Source organism: Cupressus sempervirens, chromosome 8 (genome assembly GCF_028749045.1).
Source record: "Cupressus sempervirens isolate cs-2001-9-10 chromosome 8, ASM2874904v1, whole genome shotgun sequence".
In the NCBI taxonomy this organism is placed as follows: domain Eukaryota; kingdom Viridiplantae; phylum Streptophyta; class Pinopsida; order Cupressales; family Cupressaceae; genus Cupressus; species Cupressus sempervirens.
In genome coordinates this window covers 585,206,668-585,227,134 of record NC_143125.1, presented here as the reverse complement: position 1 = coordinate 585,227,134, position 20,467 = coordinate 585,206,668, and the positions used below count along the sequence as shown (strand labels likewise).

The 20,467-nt window shown below is 36.6% G+C and overlaps 1 protein-coding gene across 1 annotated transcript in view; it reads left to right on the top strand.

Moving 5' to 3' along the window:
* The first annotated feature begins 712 nt into the window (after positions 1 to 712).
* The window catches only part of LOC149543789 (programmed cell death 2 C-terminal domain-containing protein), a 46,770-nt gene continuing 27,015 nt past the window's right edge, over positions 713 to 20,467 (top strand). The window contains exons 1-5 of the mRNA XM_089798474.1: positions 713 to 953; positions 6,083 to 6,181; positions 6,340 to 6,423; positions 6,557 to 6,654; positions 6,740 to 7,116. Of these exons, the coding sequence (XP_089654600.1) occupies positions 912 to 953; positions 6,083 to 6,181; positions 6,340 to 6,423; positions 6,557 to 6,654; positions 6,740 to 7,116 (700 nt within the window). The 5' untranslated portion in view covers positions 713 to 911. The remainder of the gene's footprint in view (positions 954 to 6,082; positions 6,182 to 6,339; positions 6,424 to 6,556; positions 6,655 to 6,739; positions 7,117 to 20,467) is intronic.

Here is a 20,467-nt window from a genome sequence, read left to right as displayed (position 1 = left end):
AGAATGTTTGGGAAATAATTTTGAAATAAAAAAGCGGGTGGCAGGAAAAATCAGATTTGTCATGTGGGCAAACTAGTTAGGTAGAAAAAAAGCCTATTATGTCAAAGAATTTAATCCCACACACAAACATGATGACAAGGAATATTTAGGAGCTGCGATCAAAGGAAAGGCAAAGTCCTAATCGATCAATTGAGATTTGGTTCCCACCATTTGAGATGTGAAATTGGTAGATGGAAGGTCCCTAAGAAAGAGTGGGAGAACAAAATTTGTAGATTTTACAACAAGGGTGTGGTGGAAATAGAGTGGCACTATCTGAAGGATTGTACAACATACGAAGCCATTCGCAGCTAACACAAAGAAACGTTAAAAGTGAACAACATAAAAGACCTTTTCGAAGGACCAAGACTCTTCAAGGGGACCATTTTACTTATGCAGATTCACAACAAAAGAGATAGGCTGGAGAAATCACATCTGACTAGGAATTTTATGTGGGTCTCTTAGACTTATGGCCTCGTAGACATCATTAAAAATCTTTCATTCATTCATTCAAGCTCATTTCATCGTTCACAAAAAAAATCTCCATTAAACTAACCAAAAGGAAAAATAAGTTTAAGGAGAGAGAAAACGCGGATATAGTGGAGACATGGACAGCTACACTACGATCATTGCTTGGCAAAGTATATATATAGTTGGACCAGGAACCCAAGAGATCGAGAAGAGAAAACAACACATTTAAAAAGCGTTGGAAGGCCCTGAAAGTGACAGAAAGGGGAGGTTTGAGTTGTAAATCGGTGAATACGTACACGCTCATTCCTCCTACATTTCATTGTCTTCCTCCTCTCTTGGTGAGGCAAAATTCAGACACCCATTTCGTCAATTATCTGCTTGTGGACAGTTTTACTGTATTAGCAATGGGCCTTCCTCTTCCTCCAGGCCTGATGTCGACAAATAAGGTAGGCTGTCTATTCTTTTTTGCCTTTTTGCTTTGTTGTGGGTTTTCTTGTCTTCGAACAGGTGGGTTTTGTGTTTCCTTGTTTTGGTTCTATTTAGAATAACAAGTCATGTGAAAATCTAAGCAGATTGGAGTTTTTCTTGTTCTTGGAATTGAACTGTCATCGAATTCTTCTAAACGGAATAATTTGAGGCGCAATATTCTTTGTAAAGTGCTTTAAGATACGCTACTATTAATATTTTGAAGGCGCACTTTTCGTTTGGTCAGCTCTTCCCTTCTTTATTTTTGACTTACACAGCAGTTAAGGACTTGAATCCATATGGCAAATTATGGACTCGATTCCGCTTGACCTATCAGCTCCATCATGGTTCGGGGTGTCGTTTTATAAAGCTCCAAAACATTTTCTCTTTGATACTGTATAATCTTTTCTGGATTAATTAGGACTCCAACGTAATACCTTTCCATAATTGCACTCAGCATGCCGTCTTGCTCTACTCCAAGCTGCCTTTTATGTTTTTGGGGGTGTGGCTTAGCATGTTTTCTTCCAACATGGTTAGAAATTTTGAAGTAATAAAGACTAAAGGGATGTAGACTTATCAATATTGGTAACTCGGTTCAAAACAAGCATAATAGAAATCACAAGACTGTTCTTTAATTTAGTTTTTCATATTTTTCAAAGACTGAACGAGGTTCTATTTATTTATCAAATAAAGACGAAGACATAATTATCCTCCAGTGAACACAAGTTGGGAGATCCGTTTACCACTAAATGTTAAATATCCCTAAAATGTTCTTACCCAGGTAGACTCTTCATTGCCAAGATCATCCAAGCATTACATTTGCAACAAATCCCCGGCCCTTACAATCTGCCACGAATGTGAACTTGTCCTTTTACGAATTGACCCCTCCATAAAGCCGGCAAATCAGAGGTTCTGGGACGTGGCCTAATATTCCACCAATGGCTTAGTATCCCGCTGCATAAGCTAAAACTAAAGTCATCTTATGTTCCTTGTACATGGCTGGCAGGTGTCTTTTCACAATTTATGACTAGAAGGTGAAAACTTCACTTTCCTTGATGCTTGCCTCTTTGTAACCTTGGGCCTATGTATTGACAATCACTGCAGCCACATTCTTACCTCAGATCCCTTGACGAGGAAGACTATGCCCTGAAATGGTGTGTCGTTTCTTTCGTGCTGCAAGTTTTAAGACAGCAATTGATAAGACAGTCACCAAAAGAGTTTTTAGATGTCCGTTCCAAATTTTCTTTTGCATATTATGGTTAAGTCCACTTGGTTCACAGTGGTCATCCAATGACAATTCTTCTATTTATAAAGAACTCCTTAAAATTTCATTCATATAATTAATAATTACAATGGCAGAGGATTCGTCTATTCTCTTTTGACCGGGACACATCTGTTGTCTCATTTCTTAAACAAACGCATCATCAATAGGGTTCTTTGTATTTCTTCTGGCCTTCCTCTTCCTCCATGCCTCATGCGAACAAATAAGGTAAGGCTTTCTGCTCGTTTTCCCTTTTCAGTTTTTCTCTGAGTTTTCTTGTCTTCAAACAGATGGGTTTTGTGTTTCTTTGTTTTGCTAATGTTTAGAATAATAAATCATATAAAAATCTCATCATATCGGAGTTTTTCTTGTTCTTGGGATTGAATTTCCATTAAATTCTCCTCAATAGAAAAATCTCAGTTCCAATTTTCTTTTTGAAGCTCTTTCAGGTACACCAGTGTTGATGTCTTCTAGTATTGGCGTTTTGAAGGCACACTGTTTGATGGACCATTTTCCCTTCTTTATATTTTACTCATACAATAGTCCAGCACTCAATTCTATATGGCCGTATAAGGGTTCTATACCACTTGAGCTATCAGCTCCATCATGGTTCTTGGTGTGGCTTGTCTTTTAAGCTCCAAACTATTTGTGCCTTGATTCTGTAAAATATTTTCTGGATTAATTAGGACTTGAACCTAAGAAATTTCCATAATTACACTCGGCATGCTGTCTTGCTCTACTCCAAGCTTCTTTTATGTTTTGGGGGTGCGACTTAGCATGTTTACTTCCAGCATGGTTAGAAATTTAGAAGTAATAAAGACTAAAGGGATGTAGACATATGAATATTATTAACTTGGCTCAACACAAGTACAGTACAAATCACAAGACTGTTCTCTAATTATTTTTTCATATTATCCAAAGAACGAATGAGGCTCTATCATATCTATTAAATAAAGACCAGGACATAATTTTCCTCCACTGAACACATGTCGGATAACGAATTATCTGTAAACGGTAACTATCCCTAAAATAGTTCTTACTCAGGTAGACTCTTATTGCCAAGACTATGCAAAACATTAGATTTGCAACAAATCCCTGGGTCACTATTAACCAGGAATGTGAACTTGTCTTTTCACAACTTAATTCCTCCATAATGCGGGCAAAACAGAGATTCTGGGACATGGCTTAATATTCTACAACTGGCTTAGCATCCTGCTGCATGAGCTAAAATTCATGTCACCTTATGTTCCTTGTACATAGCTAGCGTCTTTTCTCAATTAAAGGAGACTTCACTTTCCTCGATGCTTGTCTCGTGGTCACCGTTGGGCCCATGCTTTGACAATCCCTGCAGCCTTATTCTTATCTCAGATCGTTTGATAAGGAAAACTAAATAGTATATTCTGAAATACTAATAGTGTGTTGTTTCTTTCCTGCTGTAGGTTTGATAAAGCAATTGCTAAGATAGTCACCAAAAGAGTTTTTGGAAATCCGTTCAGAGTTTTCAAACTCTGTTCCAAGTTTTCTTTTCCATGCTATGATTGAGTCCACAAGGTTCAAAGTGGTCATCCAGTGGCATTTCATCTATATATAAATAGTATTTATAAATTTCATTCATATAATTGCATTGGTGGAGGATTTGTCCGTTCTCTCATTGCCAGGACAAATCTGTTGCCTAATTGTTTAGACAAAGCTTCATTTATAGGGTTCCTTGTACCCCTCCTGGCACATCTTATCGTATTTCAATACCCTCATTTTTCCAGTATCTGAAGAAAGGCATTGGTTAGTGGCATACATTTTTCTGGTAAAATACTTTTGCAGAAATAGTTCTTTGGTAGTCATGTTGGTGTAAGGTAGCCATCTGATAGCTAGGTCTAATGACATCTTTTTCTCATATTCAGTTCATCTTCCTGTAGTCAGAGGAATATGGAAGTTTGCTTGCAGATGTGTCACCATATGAAAGGCCGTATTCTCAAATCTCTCTTCAGGACACAGCAGATCTTCTTATTTTCTCTTTCCAGGAATAGCTTCATGTAATCATAGAACATAGAGCACCAAGTATTCAGAAGGTTACTTGAGTTCATAAAGTGTGGTCAGTGAGGAGGACAATAACCTGATATCATCCCAGAATTTTTGAGTTACTCCATTTCAAACATCCTGACCTAGGTAGGTGGGCAATTAATGGCCTGGATGTTCTAATGGAGGCCCACACTACTAACTCTCATATAAATTTCTGTAGTAATCTGGTCCCCCATCCTTTCTTGGCTGGGGATGTCCAAATATTCAAAGCATCTTGCTTGAAGTTTCATTGCTGTATCTGTATGGTCATTGACTCTCTATGATATCGATGCTTGAGAGTGATACAGGAGCATTCTTCAAATGATGTCAATTACATCTCCCAAAAATGTTGTTGTTTGCTTTGGTAGTTTCTGCATGCAAGCCTGACTTGGGTTGTTCTGTTTCTTTTGGGTGATCTTGTTGTCCTGCACATGCTGTGTTTGTTTGGGCAGAATTGGTTGGCCTTGCACAGACCCTTTGCTTTGGTGGATGTATGCTTGAGTGCATCACATTATCATACAAGTTTCCCTTGCACAGACCAATTGCTTTGGTGGATGTCTGCTTGAGTGCATCACATCTGGCATGCAAGTTTCCCTTGCACAAAACGTGATACCAACCTTGTTCCAGCTCTTGAGCACATCATGCAGCTTGTCCAAACCTATTATGAAGATCCCAGTCCATGCATCTTATTCTTGTTACTGAATGCTTGTTTTGTTACTGAAGGTCCTCAAGCTGAAGGGAAGGATCAGTGCAATTTCTAGCATCAGGAACTACTGTCTTCTCAGGCTTCTCATGACACGGGATTATGGATGGATTATTGCCTGTATTGCTCAAAACCTTCTCTTCTGCAAATTATGTCTTGGAAACCCATATCTCGAAGCTTTTTAGCTATTTTTTTTTGAGTGATTGTCATCACGGTGTGCAAACCTACTTGTGTTCTGCAAATTATGTCTCGGAAACCCATATCTCGAAGCTTTTTAGCTATTTTTTTTGAGTGATTGTCATCACGGTGTGCAAACCTACTTGTGTTCTGTTTCAGTTCTGTTGCCGAGCATATAAACTTGTTTGAAGGGAAGACCCTCTATAGATACCCTTAGTTTGTGATAGTGATAGCAGCAAAGAGGTATCCTGTCAAAGTCACATTTATGATTTTTAGAGTACAATGAAGAGCACAAGACAAGTACTTTTAAATGTAGCTTGGAGAAGTCCAGCTTGATGCAAATTTTGATATAAATTTAGACTGCTTCCCTGAGCACAGCGCTTGAAAGATGCATGAGATCTTTGAGCTTGGCTCCAATCTTTTTCACCAGTCTTCTTCCAGAATTCTGAATCCAATCTATAGAGACTGTGATATGGTGATTGCCTGCGTGAGGCATGATGGAGTTGGTATCTTTTGAAGACATGAGGGCTAAAATTTGCAATTTTTCATGTTTTGAATTTTTGACTTCTCTAGATCTATATGTGTTGAATTAATTTTCAAGAAAAGTTTGAAGCAGTCAATCTGCCCTTAGTTATTGGATTGCTTTGCTAAGTGAGTAATTGCTTTTGCCATTGCCACTGCCATGTTGTGTCATGTACTCAAGTGTCTTGAATTACCAAGATTGTTGTTGTAGTTTTTATTCTGAAATGTAGAATTTTATAAGTTTGGAATGAAATCTTGTCCATACTAAATGGAAGTTTTGAATAGCAAATGTTATTAAGTGGAAGATGCACTACCAGAAAGTAGGTGTAAAGATTTTTGGAATTGTCTTAAGTACTAATTATAATTTATAACATTAATTTATCCGAATTCAGGAAAGGGAGGACATTACCATCTTGGGTATGCCTGGGCCATGGGCAGAGGAGAATTGTGAAGCTTCTGATCACTATACCACTAAAATTGGTGGCTTGCCAGTAAGCATGCCTACTGTTTAAGTATTTTTGCACAATATATAGTTTTTAGCTGATTTACTGAGCCAACAAAGTGTCATTTTTTCGGCCCCTTAAACATCATTTTCTTACATTGCTGTCAGTTATGATCATCTTATATTCTGTGATACTCATCTTCATAGGACTGGCTAGTTCCAGCAGAAGAAATTAATCTTGAATTGATGAAGTGTGGTGTATGTGGTGGAGACCTTGGGCTTGTTGCACAGGTTTATTATGTTTATTCTTTGTTCCTTTTCTTGTTCTAGTTGTTATGCTTATATTCATAAAATTCATTTTGATTTTTTCCTTTCTGTTCTTTCAAGAAAGGCTATAACTAGAGCATTTCTTTTGCTTTGGTAGATCTATGCCCCTCTTGAGACTGACAGACTACATATTGAAGAGCGTACACTCTATATTTTTGGATGTCCTCTCCCAAATTGTGGGATCAGCCCATTGAGGTCTCTATGATGCCTAAAAATGTATTCCAACTTTTATCATATACAAGGATTTCAAGGGCCCTGATATTTGATATTGTGTTTACAGTTGGCGTACAATAAGAGTTCAGAAAAGAATTCCTGTGGAATCATCTCAAACCGGTGGCATGTTTAGAGGGTTCTTGTTAGGATCGTCATCTTCAAGTGATGACAGCTTGACAGGGACAGAATCATCAAACAGGCTTAGTGAGCAAGAGCAGGAGCTTAACTCCAGTACAGATGAATGGTGGGAGGATGACACATGGAGACATTCAACAAATGGTGAAGATAGTGCTGGATCTCTTGATATGCGGGAGCTTGGTAGGGCTTTGTTGGAAGCTGGTTACATGGCTGCTCATCCATCTGAGGGTCAAGATGAGGGCAATCATCTTTTAGTTGGAGAAACAAGTCAAAATGAAGCTGATATTCTGGATACTGGCTTGCCTGGTAATATATTTTGCTTCTAGGTCCCCATTTGTCTTGTTGGCCATATTTAAATTAATATTTTGAACCTCTTCTCCACTGTTAGTCCAAGCTGCCCCTGTGAGTCTTTAAAAACTTATAACTACTGTAGCTCTTGGTCCTGCAGTTAACATATTTTTTTCAATTAAATAACATTTTGCAATGATGTGTACAATTTAACTTGATAAATGCCAAGTATGTTACTGTATTACTGTTTAACAAGACCGATGAAGAGTGGACAATTCAAGAACAATTATAATTTTAAGAGAGACCATTTTCCTCCAAATACAATTGAGATAGATGGAGGGATCTCCGAAATAGAAAGCATATTGATCTTGTTTAAGGATAAGTCAAATGCTTTTATGTCATAAACTCTTTCATGGATTTATTAATGTTACCAACTTCCATATTATTTGCTTTCGTCGTTCCTACTATAAATGAAGCTATGATCATATAATGAAAATATTGAAAGGGAATGTTCTATTTCTTTCTTCAACCACCTCTCTTTGTTCTCCTCACCCAGATTGTGCTACCATATTAAGTAAATTTGGTCTTTTTTAATAGCCTTTCTTTATTAACCTCACTTATGCTGTCTTACCTTATTGGAGTAAAATCTCCCTAATGTCTTTTAGGACAGTCCTGGACGTGGTACTTGTTCTGGGCAGTGATTTTTATTCTGAACTACTTTGTTTGATCCTAATTTGAAATGTTATGCACCAATATTTGAACTCCATTCATGATAATAATCTTTGTAGTAGTGCATAAACTGTAGTGTTAACCTTGGCTTGGTACAGATTGTTAGTGCACTTATTTAAGGTCACACCCTTAAGAAAATGATCAAGTAGTCCTTTTGCATTTAAGCTTGACTGTATTCTTCTTTTGTTATAATCCTCTCTTTATGCCTGCATCATGTTGAAAAAAATGGAAGTGTGCTATAAAAGGTGCCTCACATTCTTAAAATTTAGTGGGAACATGTTTCATCGAAGGTTTTTTTTGTGCAGTGAGCAAGGTGGACAAGGTAGGAATATTACCTCATGTGTCCTTATGGAAGATTTTAAAGCAATAAGAGTTTGATTTTGTATTTCCAACAATATCTGTGAAATAGAGAACTATTTTTGGAATAAATTGTATCTTAGGCTTACATACCCATACTAAACCTGAAATTATAAAAATAAAATGAGTGGAAAAAATGGAATGATAATTTTATTAACAATGAACTCTTAAATAGAGTTTACAACCACTAATAGTAGTGTTAACAATGAAGCAAAGTTGTCTAAATAAAAGACATCTAAATAAAGAACTGAATATGCAAACTAATAAGAAAGCTTAAATAACCATTAACTACAGTTCTAGAAGAACAAGCTAAATATAGCAAGATATGAAAAATGTTCGAATACCCTTCCTTTATGGTCATTCTTTCAACTACCATACAAAAGACAACACATTTCTTGTAGTCATAATTACTTTAGAACATTCTATTGCTGCGAAGACTCTCCTTGGATCTGCAAAATGTCAATGACCAAGAGTAGCCTAGAAAAAAACAGAGAAGGTGGTCCCCTCCTTCAGAATGGTTTGCAACAAGAGAGTAGATCTTGTCACTGACACTTCCACTGACCCTCCCAGAATCTGTAAAACGGTGGACCAAAAAGCATCACCAAAACATCCAACCAGATGTTGGATAACTGAACTGTTCTTCCCTGGAAACATAGATACACTTTGAGAACAACTGTTATGATTTTGAGGAAAAATAGGCAAACCTTCCAAACTTTGCAAATGAGCAAGATGCCTCAAAACAAACTGCAAGATACTATGATTAGGCGTTTACAAAGCATCATTTTTTTGGCTCAAAAAGGAAAAACAGTAAAACAAGAGCACCTGTCATAAAATCCCACGCAAACTTCACGTATTACAAAAACTCAAAATGATTTTAGAAGAGAAAAATCAACCAAAACCCAACATAATTTTTGAGGGGAAAATAGTTGATAAAAAAGAAACACAAATTTTAAGGTGAAAAATCTATCAAAATCAAACACAAAATCGGAGACACGGATAAGAGGATACCCAAATAGATAATTTTTGAGGAAAAAATCATGAAAACCCTCCTATTTTATGAGCTGACCATATGCATAGGAGACAAACTTCTCATCTGAATGTGGAATAATTGGAGCCTTCTGTCGAGACCTTTCATGTGAAGATTGTGTGATTGCCAATTGTTTCCTGCAATCTTTCTTCATGTGACCAAACTTGTGACAATAATTGCATTCTCTTTGAAAATGTTGGAGGGTCAACTGATCCATACTAGTGGAAGAATTGAGGTGTACTTGTATTGTTCTCTGAGGCTTGAGCTGGAAAAGCCACCTTATTGTTGCTTCAATATTTAGAAGAGGAGGAATGTGCATGACTTCCAAATTGTTGCTTCCATCTATCTTGCTACAAAAGCTTGGTGCAAAGATCAGAGAATGTCAGAGTAAGAATAGTAGAAGTAATACTGAGCATCTCTATGAAATTCCCATAGGATCTATTATGATAATAGATAGTTTCTATTATCTCCGTTTAGTATCTAATGATTATCTATTGTAATCTTCTGTAAATATCAGAATGTTTCTAGTATTTAGTTTTCTGTTTCTAGAATAGAATGTTTCTATTCTTTACGATCATTTCCTAAGGAACATCGTTCCATTCTTTTGTATAAATAGACCTCTCGGTCTATGTTAATAACAAGCAAGTATTTTACCAATTACTTCGTAATATGGTATCAAAGCCAATACTTCAATTTTTTTCAACAAATTTATTTTCTTTCAAAATTATTTGTTCAAAATTTTCGAAATTATTTCATTCTCTCTCTACAACCCACCTAGGGTTTTTGCCTTGAGAAATTCAAATGCTAAAACGCATTCAGTTTTTGTCTCCAACTCGTGTTTGAAACGCGTCTATTTTTTGGCTCCAAATCGCACCTGGAAACACGTCTATGTTTTGGCTCCAAATAGCATCTGAAAGGCGTCTTGTTTTTGCTCCAAATCGCGTCTGAAACATGTCTAGTTATTTGCCCCAAATCGCGTCTCATCCTAGGGTTTTTTCCTCTGCTACACTTGCCATTTTTTGAGGTCCTTTCTAATAGACGCGCGACCACCAGACTTGTGTTTTTAGGGTGAAATCATTGTTTTTTTGTGACAACCTTTGATTGCCTTTATCGTCTTAGCAAAAATGCACCCATTCTACAACTAAAATTGGCCAATTTTGTTCAAATCTGCCTTTCTTTCTGCATATTCGACCTCCATGGCCGCTGACCTGCTTTTTTGCTTGAAACCCTAGTTTTTTGACCACGACTTTTTTTTTTTCAGATTCTATATTCTTGGTGGGTTTTTCAAGAGCTCAATTGGGTTGTCGTCCGATTTTTTGGGTGCCTCAATTTTTGTGCCTCAATTTTCAAGCCAGCAGATTTAGAAATCGACAACATTTTTTTGGGTTTTTTGAGCTCTCTTCTGGGTCATCCTTTAGATTTTCTAGGTCTTCTGATTTCTTGCTTTGAAGAATGTGCCTTCATAGATTATCATGCGTTTTCATTGAAAAATGTGCAATGGCATCATTGACCAATATTCTACTCAAGAGCAATTCAAAATTCAATGGTTGAGTTATGGCACTTGGAAGCAGTGGATCGTAACAAATGTTGAATATCAAAATACTGATTAGATTGTTCTGGGCGTTACATAGCGTTCGACTGTCTATGGCACTAATCAGGATTCATGGGATTTGAATAATTGAAAGGTGGTGATGCTTCTCAAATTATCCATGGCTGATGATCAACGCTCTCAGATTCCATTCGACAAGATAATTGCTGAGATATAGGCACATCTCAAAGGTCTTCATGAGACTTCTGACAAAAGAAGAGCCTTCTTCGAAAAGAACACTCTATTTTCTATTATCATGGATGAGCAAAACCTGCTCTAGGCTCACTTGAATAGGATTCAGGAAATCTGTGATTGATTGCTTGCCATTGGTCACAAGATGGAGGAAGAGAACATTGCGGTTATCACTCTTCGGAGTTTACCCAAATCCTACGAGCATTTTATCGAGACACTCAACATCACGTGTTCTGGTGTTGATACAAAGTTTACTAATCTTTGTATACTTTTGCTTTAGCAAGATTGGTGGAAACAACAGTTCGGTAGCAGTTCCAGCTCCAACTCCACAGAGAAAGCATTTGCTGCTAAATCCTTTTAGAAAGATACAAGCAAGTCTCAGCAGTCTTCTTAGCAAAAATCCTCTGCTCCAGACTCAGAAGGCTCTCGGAAGAAGAACATTCAATGCAACTATTGCTACAAGTTTGGTCACATGAAGATTGAATGTCGGAAGCGTTTAGTTGCCCTATCTAAGCAATCTGGTTTGCAGCCCATAGTGAATAGTGCAAAGCACTTTGAGCAGACAAAATCTGCCTTTTATGTTTTTTTATAGCTTCGTGGTCTGGATAGATTAACCATTAAGGTAGGGTATTACGATAATAGATAGTTTCTATTATCTTTGTTTAGTATCTAATGGTTATCTATTGTAATCTCTGTAAATATTAGAATGTTTCTAATATTTAGTTTTCTGTTTCTAGAGTATAATGTTTCTATTCTTTATGATCGTTTCCTAAGGGAACATCGTTCCATTCTTTTGTATATATAGACCTCTCGGTCTTTGTTAATATCTGTTACAAGATTCAAGAAGAGTTGGTAGATTAACGGATTTTTGGATGATTCATTAATTAAACAGAGGAACAAATGTGTTCCTTATAAAGAATTACAAGGACGTTGTTTCTAAAAGAAACAACGTAGACTGAAGACGGAATTAGAAACAAAACTAGAGACAGGATAGGAAACATTCCTATCTGGACTGAAGAAAAAAGAGACGGGATAAGAAACATTCCTATCTAGACTGAAAGACGGACTACAGACAAGTAGTTGACTATTATAGAAACTATAAGATATTATCTTAATACCCTCCCTTAATGGTCAACGTACGGATGTTGGAACATTCTGTGATAATTGAGACCCTCCCTGGATCTACAGAATGCTGAAACCAAGGAGCTTTGCCAGAAGAGTGCTATGACTCAAAATAAGTTGCAATTACAGAACTTCGTTTTTGTGGAAAAAACGGTAAAACCCAAAATCTCACGCAACCTTGCGTATTACAGACAACTTGAAATGATTTTTGATGAGAAAATCAACAAACCCAGAATCTCACACAACCTTGTGTATTATAGACAACTTGAAATGATTTTTGAGGAGAAAATCAACAAACCCAGAATCTCACACAACCTTGCGTATTACAGACAACTTGAAATGATTTTTGAGGAGAAAATCAACAAACCCAGAATCTCAAACAACCTTGTGTATTACAGACAACTTGAAATGATTTTTGAGGAGAAAATCAACAAACCCAAAAAAAACAGAAACAAATTCAGAAGGCTCTGCTCTTGTCGGAAGTCTCATGAAGACCTTTTAGATGTGTCCAGATTTCGGCAGTTGTCTTGCCGGATGGAATCTGAGAAAGTTGGTCATCAGCTACAGATAGTTTGAGAAGCATAACTGCCTCTCGATTGTTCAGATCCCATGTATCTTGATCAGGACCCGGAGAAGTCGGACGCTGCGTAACACCCAGAACAAGTTGATCGGTGTTTCGATATTCGAAGATTGCGATGATGCGCTGCTTCTAGGTTCCATAATTGCGACCATTGAATTTGGAATTATGCTCGAGCAAAATATTTGTCAGAGTTGCCATGGCACGTTTTTCAATGAAAAACTGTGAAAATCTGTAAAGGCACGTTCTTCAAGGCAAGAATACGAAAGACCCAGAAGAATTAGAGAATGACCCAAAAGAGAGCTCGGAAAACCCAGAAGGAATCTGTTGTCGTTTTCTGGATCTACTGGCTCGAAAATCGAGGCACAAAAATCGAGGCGCCCAGAAAAAACGGACAACCCAGTTGAACTCTCGAAAAACCCACCAAGAATCTGCAAACAAAATATTTTTTCGACCCCAAAAATTAGGGTTTTGAAAAAAAAAGCCCTAGCTGAAAAAAGCTTGAAAAAACTTAAGATTTCTTGATAAAAAATGGCAGATTTTTCTTCAAGGATCGATGTGCATGGACGAATGGGGCTAGAGTGTGCTGAACAAACATAGGCAGACCCGAGTTCGGGAATTTCTCTAGGCCGAAAACCCTAAGCGGGTTTTAGAGAAATTCAACAGAAATAATTTTGAAAAAATTTAAACAAATAATTTCACGAAGAAATTATAAATTTTTTCGAAAAAATTTAAGTAATAGCTCTGATACCATGTTACAAGATTCAAGAAGAGTTGGCAGATTAATGGATTTCCGGATGATTCATTAATTAAATAGAGGAACAAATGTGTTTGTTATAAAGAATTACAAGGACGTTGTTTCTAAAAGAAACAACGTAGACTGAAGACGGAATTAGAAACAAAACTAGAGACAGGATAGGAAATATTCCTATCTGGACTGAAGAAAAAAGAGACGGGATAGGAAACATTCCTATCTAGACTGAAAGACGGACTACAGACAAGTAGTTGACTATTATAGAAAGTATAAGATATTATCTTAATAATAACAAGCAAGTATTTTACCACCTCTTGGTCTTTGTTAATAACAAGCAAGTATTTTACCAATTACTTTGTAATAGGTTCGGGGCAGGCTTTTCAATGTGATTACTACCATAACTTCTTCCTCTATCTTACGGCTAATAGCTTGTAACTGGTCACCTAGGTACTTGATTTTCACAAGATGTGCCTAGAGAGATGTCTTCTCATCCATCATGATAGAAAGCAACATATTCTTCAGAAAGAAAGTGCGATTGTTAGATGTCTCAGTAAGATCCCTCAAGATATCCCAAATTTTTTTAGCTGTTTTGCTAGAAGGCACCTGAGGGAGTTGATCATTTGTAATTGAGAGTTTGATCAACTTTATAGTTTCCCAAATATGTTCATCCTATTGAAATTCGAACCAGAAAACATAGATAATAACATGAAATAAATAATGCAAGAAGCACATGATATATCCGGGGAAAAAACCCTCTTCAAAGAGGGAAACAACCCAGCCTGCCAAACTTAGATCTTTATTGATTTTCTCAAATCAAAATTAGAAGTCTTTTGCTTTCATCACATTCTATTCGCCATAATGTACACACGTATATCGAAGATGAATAAAATAATAATAGGTAGCTGCAAGCAACTCTCAATATAATGAAGGTCTGTAAGTTGTTTACAACATAACAAAAAGCTGACTACACACTCTCAGAAATCTATACAAGATTACACTATTGCTCAAACAATTGAGCATCACAAATAAAGTCACAAAGTGGCCATGTGCTATTATAGAATAGTTGTATGCTTAAGAACAGCACACACTAGCAATATGAACTCATATTTTTGAAGGCAAATTGAACCTGATGATCTCTGTGCTTTTGATTGCACATAATGAAGTCTTTGTTACAGTGGTCTAATGATACCACATATTTTAACCATAAAATGATTACACAAAACTGATTAAGACTCAAATGCCCAAAGGTGCATGACACAGGGAGCTCAAAAGCCATCAGTTACAAATATGCAGCCATCATGAATGCTTGAATGCACATCACTGAAAGTTCTGCCAGCAAGGATAGAGGAGCACACAATGATCCTAGTCAGATGCCATGATGTAGACAATAAACCAAAATATAGATGATGCTAAATAATAAGATAACAGTGTCGACAGAGTAAGAGCTGTGAATGACCATGAATTGAGGTGCTTAAGGTGACATAAATGTTGTTGGTGAGGGACAAACTTCCACCAACAAATGAAATTGATACCAAGACTACATTCTCTCATGCAGTAGAAAAGCCATAGGATCATAGAAGACATGAAATTTGGAATCATAATAGAGATACCTTGAACCAGATGGTACCAACACGAAACAAAATGAAGAGAAAGAAGTAAATATGATGAGCTGAAGCAAAAACAAAAGTAGAATCTTGGGGTAGAAGATCTATCTTGCAGTACATGATTCAACACTTCTTCTTAACAAGAGAGAGATCTTTAGAATGTCTTCTCAAGACAAGTGCAGATACCTGCAGTCAAAGATATTGTCAATACAAAATTTTCTCATAGATTTAAAATTGTTATCTCATTATAACAATAATCACCATAACAATTGCTATGGAGTGAAGTTTAAAAATAATGTCATAAAGTCACACTCGTGACATTCACCATGCGTGGTTGTAGTGGATAAATCAAGGAATTTCACCTCGAATTTCTCTCATAGAGAACAACTCATTAATAAGGGATCGCACCTCAAACTTCTCTCTCGGATAAAAACGTGTTAACAAGGATTGCACCTTGAACTTCTCTCTTAGAGAAGCACTCATTAATGAGGGATTGCACCTTGAACTTCTCTCACAGAGAACTTACTAACACAAGGGATTGCAACTTGAATTTCTCTCTCGTATAAGAACTTGTTAAAAAAAAACGCATAAGATTACTAAGGCTGAGTTTCTTTTTGAGCATGGGAATCATTTTCCACTATAGCAAGCTTAACTCTGAAGTAGTAGAACATCACTTTTGGAAGTGGTTTGGTAGGGATGTTTGCAGTTTGCTCCTCTGTAGAAATTTACTTAACCTCAATAGCTTGCCTTTGAAACATTTTCCTTAAATAATGGTATTTAATTTCCTCATGTTTTGTCCTGTCATGAAATACTAGATTAACTGAGAGCTTCACACAACTTTGATTATCACACATGATTCCAATAGGTTCTAGGGGTTCTGTCCAAATAGATTTGCAATTAATTTACAAAGCAACACGACTTCTTTTGCAGCCATACATGTTGCAACATATTCTTTTTCAGCTGTACTCCGAACCACACAAGATTGCTTCCTTCTGTACCAAGAAACCATGGCTGATTCTATGCTGAAACAACATCCTGAAGTACTCTTTCTGTCAAGTACACACTTTGCCCAATCTGAATCAGAGAATCTTTATAAGTTCAACTCAACATTTGAAGATTATTTAAATCCATATCTGACTGTACCATGAACATATCTCAATGTATGTTTGGCTGCCACAAGATGAATTTGCCTTGGTCCACACATAAGCTGACCAAATCTATTCACCACATAACATAGTACATGTCTTCTATTAACCAAATACATTAATGAACCAATACGCTGTCTATACATGGTAGGATCAACTAAATCTGATACAGCTGCATCTTTGTGTAATTTTTTTAGGTTGGTTTCCATAGGAGTAACCATAGATTTACGCTCGAACATTCCAAATTTCTTGAAGATTTCTATTGCATATTTTCCTTGGCTTAAGATAATGTCATTTGGCCTTTGCGAAAATTCAAGTCGAAGGAAATAATGTAATAACCGAAGATCTCATTTCAAATTCTAAATTGAGATCTCTCTGCCTCTTGACAATGAGACCATCATAACCAGTAAGGAACAAATCATCAACATAAAGTACAAGAATCAACACCTTGTCGTCATTTAGCTTGAAGTATAGATTTGGATCAGCATCGTTCTTATTGAAACCCAAGGTGAGAAGATAGTGCTCAATTCTTTCATACCAAGCACAGGGAGCTTGCTTAAGAACATATAAAGCCTTCTTCAACTTGCAAATGTGAGACTCCTTGCTGTGAGTCACAAAACCTTCTGGCTGCTCAATGTAAACTTCCTCTTCAATCAATCCATCTAGAAAAGGTGTTTTTACATTGATTTGGTGAATTTTCTATCCCTTTACTGATGCAATATCAATAATTGTTCTAATAGAAGAGTAGTGAGCAATGGGGGCAAAAGTTTCTTTATAGTCTGTCCCTTCCTTTTGAGAAAAACCTCCAGCAACGAACCTGGCTTTATATTTCTCCATACTACCGTCAACAACATGTTTAATCTTAAACAACCATTTGGATTAAACTACAAATTTATCTTTTGGTCTTAGAATTATATCCCATACATAATTTTTAATGATTCACTGATACTCTTATGTCGTAACATTTTTCCAAACTTGCTGATTAGAAGCTTCTTCCACAATGGAAGGTTCAAAAGCAATAATGTGGCTCATTAATGCTACATAACCAGCATACTTATTTGGCCTTTAACTAAAGGTGCCACGAGGGGCTGCAAATGGTTCAGCTTCTTCCACAATGTTCTTGGCCGACAATGGTCTTTTCTTGTTGACTGAAGAAATACTAGGATCTGCTGAAGTATAAATAGGATCTATTTTGAATCTCAGAGGGTGGATCTGGATTAGCCATCATTGTATCTTGAGGATGCTCAAAATCTTCCCCAGCATTTTCAATGTTAGACTCTACATCTTCAAAAGTAACATCCCTGCTTAATTCAATTTGTCTTTGACTTGGAATATAAATCCTGAAAGCTTTTGAAGAATCACTATATCCAACAAAGCTACCTTTCTTTCCTGAAGGTTCTAATTTTGATATTTTCTCTTTTGCAATGTGAATATAGACTGGACATCCAAAAATTCTGAAGTAACTAACATCTGATTTGGAACCTTTAAAAGCTTCTTCAGGGGTCATGTAGTCAAGTAATTGAGGAGGGCTGCGATTCTGAATATGAACTGCAGCTCTGCATGCCTCAACCCATAGGAAGGGTTGAAGGCTTTGATCACAAATCATTGCCTTTGCTGCCTCAATAATTGTCCTGTTCTTTCTATCAACTGCACCATTTTGTTAAGGATTGTAGGGAACACAAAATTCCCTCTTACTCCCCACGTCAACACAATAGTCATGAAATATATTGGAGACATATTTGCCTCTATTATTAAAACCTTAAGATCTTAATTCTTTTGTTAGATAAACTTTCAACAAGAGCTTTGAATTCCTTGAACCAGGACAACACCTCATCAGACTCCTTAGACTTAAGAAAATAAATCCAGCACCTACGAGAATAATCATCTATTAATGTAACATAATACCAAAAACCACTAAGAGAAGCAACTGACATTGGACCACATAAATCTGAATGTATTAAATCTAGAATATTTTTAGCTCTACTTTGACTACTATGAAAAGTGCTCTTGGTATTCTTTCTAGAGTGCATCCCTTGCAAATCCCTTAATGATTTTGGTTCAGCTTTGGGAGACCATTTACAACCTTTTCCATAGAGGATAAAGTTCTGAAATTTAGATGTCCAACCTCTTATGCCAGAGTTCATTTGAGTCTGCAGTATTATGTGCAAAAGCATGCAGGGGACAAGCTGAAATCTTGTAGAGAGTATCATGTTGAACTCCAATTTCACGAGCTGATTGAATACTGTAGTTCTTTTTCCGTGGTAGGACTTTGCCACCAACAAAAGCAACATTATATCCTTTTTCTTCTAGAGCTGATATGGAAATCAGATTCCTCTTAATTTCAGGAACAAATAATACATCACTTAGATGAAGAGGAATTCCAGAATCTAAATTAAATGAAGTGGAACCAACACTGTCCACTAAATAACTTGCATCATTACCAATCATGACTTGAAGATGAGAATTTTTTCCTTCAAATTAACTTAGTAATAAGATGATCATTGTAACCAGTGATATGACAAGATGCACCACTGTCAATCAGCCATGTATGTTTGTAGGAACATTGCTAGAAAGTGCAGAAATAAATAAAAATCGCTTAGAATTTTTGCCTGACTCATTTTGAGTAGCAGGGTTCTCAACAATTATTGCAGCAACTTGAATCTTTGGCCTAGTATAACAATCTCTCGCAATGTGCCCATACTTGTCACACCTAAAGCACTGAATTTTGGAATATTCTCCTTTTCCTCTATTGGAGTTAGGGGTAGATTCAAAGTTTTTATCTCTGAACCTCTTGAAGCTTCCTTTCTTCCCTTTCCCCCTTGAAGCGTGAGCTGCAAGAGCATGATCATCTTCATGATGATTTCTACAACCATTTCCTCTTGCTTCTGAACTGCACTCCTCTTGAATACAATCTGCCCTTAACCTATCAAATTTTGGAATCTCAGCACCTCCACTAATTTCTTGGATAAAGGATTCCCAAGAATGGGGAAGTCCATTTATGGTAAGCATGACAAGATCTTTATCTGAAAATGTCTCACCAATTGTGCTGAGCTGATCCTTCAATTCTGTAATTTTTATTAAGCATGTAACTACACAACCACCCTTTTCTATTTTTACATGCAACAATTAACCTCTCAAGGCAAGAACTCTATTGGTATTACTAAACTTGTACAGATCCATAAGAGTCTTGAACATTTCTTTGGCTGATTCCAATTTTGAAATGACTGGATCTTTGACAGAGTTGATCATGATCTTTTTAGCCATAATCGTGTTCTTCCACTGAGTTCTTTCAACTTCATCTGATGTCTCTGCAACATCAGAGTTAACATAATCCAAAAGATCATTCTCTTCAAGAGCAATGAGAACCTTGGGCTTCCAAGAAGCAAAAATCAAGGAACCATCTAATGGTTAACCTATCTACAACTTTCAGCCCATTCACCATTCTTCACACACAGAAATAGCTAGACAAAATAGAAACAAGGAACACAGTTTAAGAATGTTTCTGGTTTAGGATCGAATTTCTTCAGACCTGTTCAGATACCATGTTGAAATTTGAACCAGAAAATATAGATAATAATCTGAAATAAATAATGCAAGAACCACAAGAGATATCCTGAGAAAAACCCCTCTAAAAGAGGGAAATAACCCAGCCTGCCAAACTTAGATCTTTATTGATTTTCTCAAATCAAAATTACAAGTCTTTTGCTTTTATCACAATATCGGAGATGAATAAAACAATAACAGGTTAGCTGCAAGCAACTCTCAATATAATGAAGGTCTGCAAGTAGCTTACAATATAACAATAAGCTGACTACATACTCTCAGAAATCTATACAAGATTACGCTATTGTTCAAACAGTCGAGCATCAAATGGCCATGCACTACTGTAGAATAGCTTTATGCTTAAGAACAGAACACGCTAACAATATGAACTCATTTTTTTGAAGGCAAACTGAACCCGATGATCTCTGTATGTTTGATCACACATGATGAAGTCTTTGTTACAAATGTCTAACCATACCACAGATTTCAATCATAAAATGATTACACAAAACTGATTAAGACTCGAATGCCCAAAGATGCCTTATACAGGGAGCTCAAAGCTGTTGGCTACAAATATGTAGCTGTTATGAATGCTTGGATGCACATCACTGGAAGTTCTGCCAGCAAGGATAGAGGAGCACAAGATGGTCCTAGTTGGATGCCACGATGGAGACAATAAACCGAAATATAGATGATGCCAAATAATAAGATAACAGTGAAGGTTGAAAAGT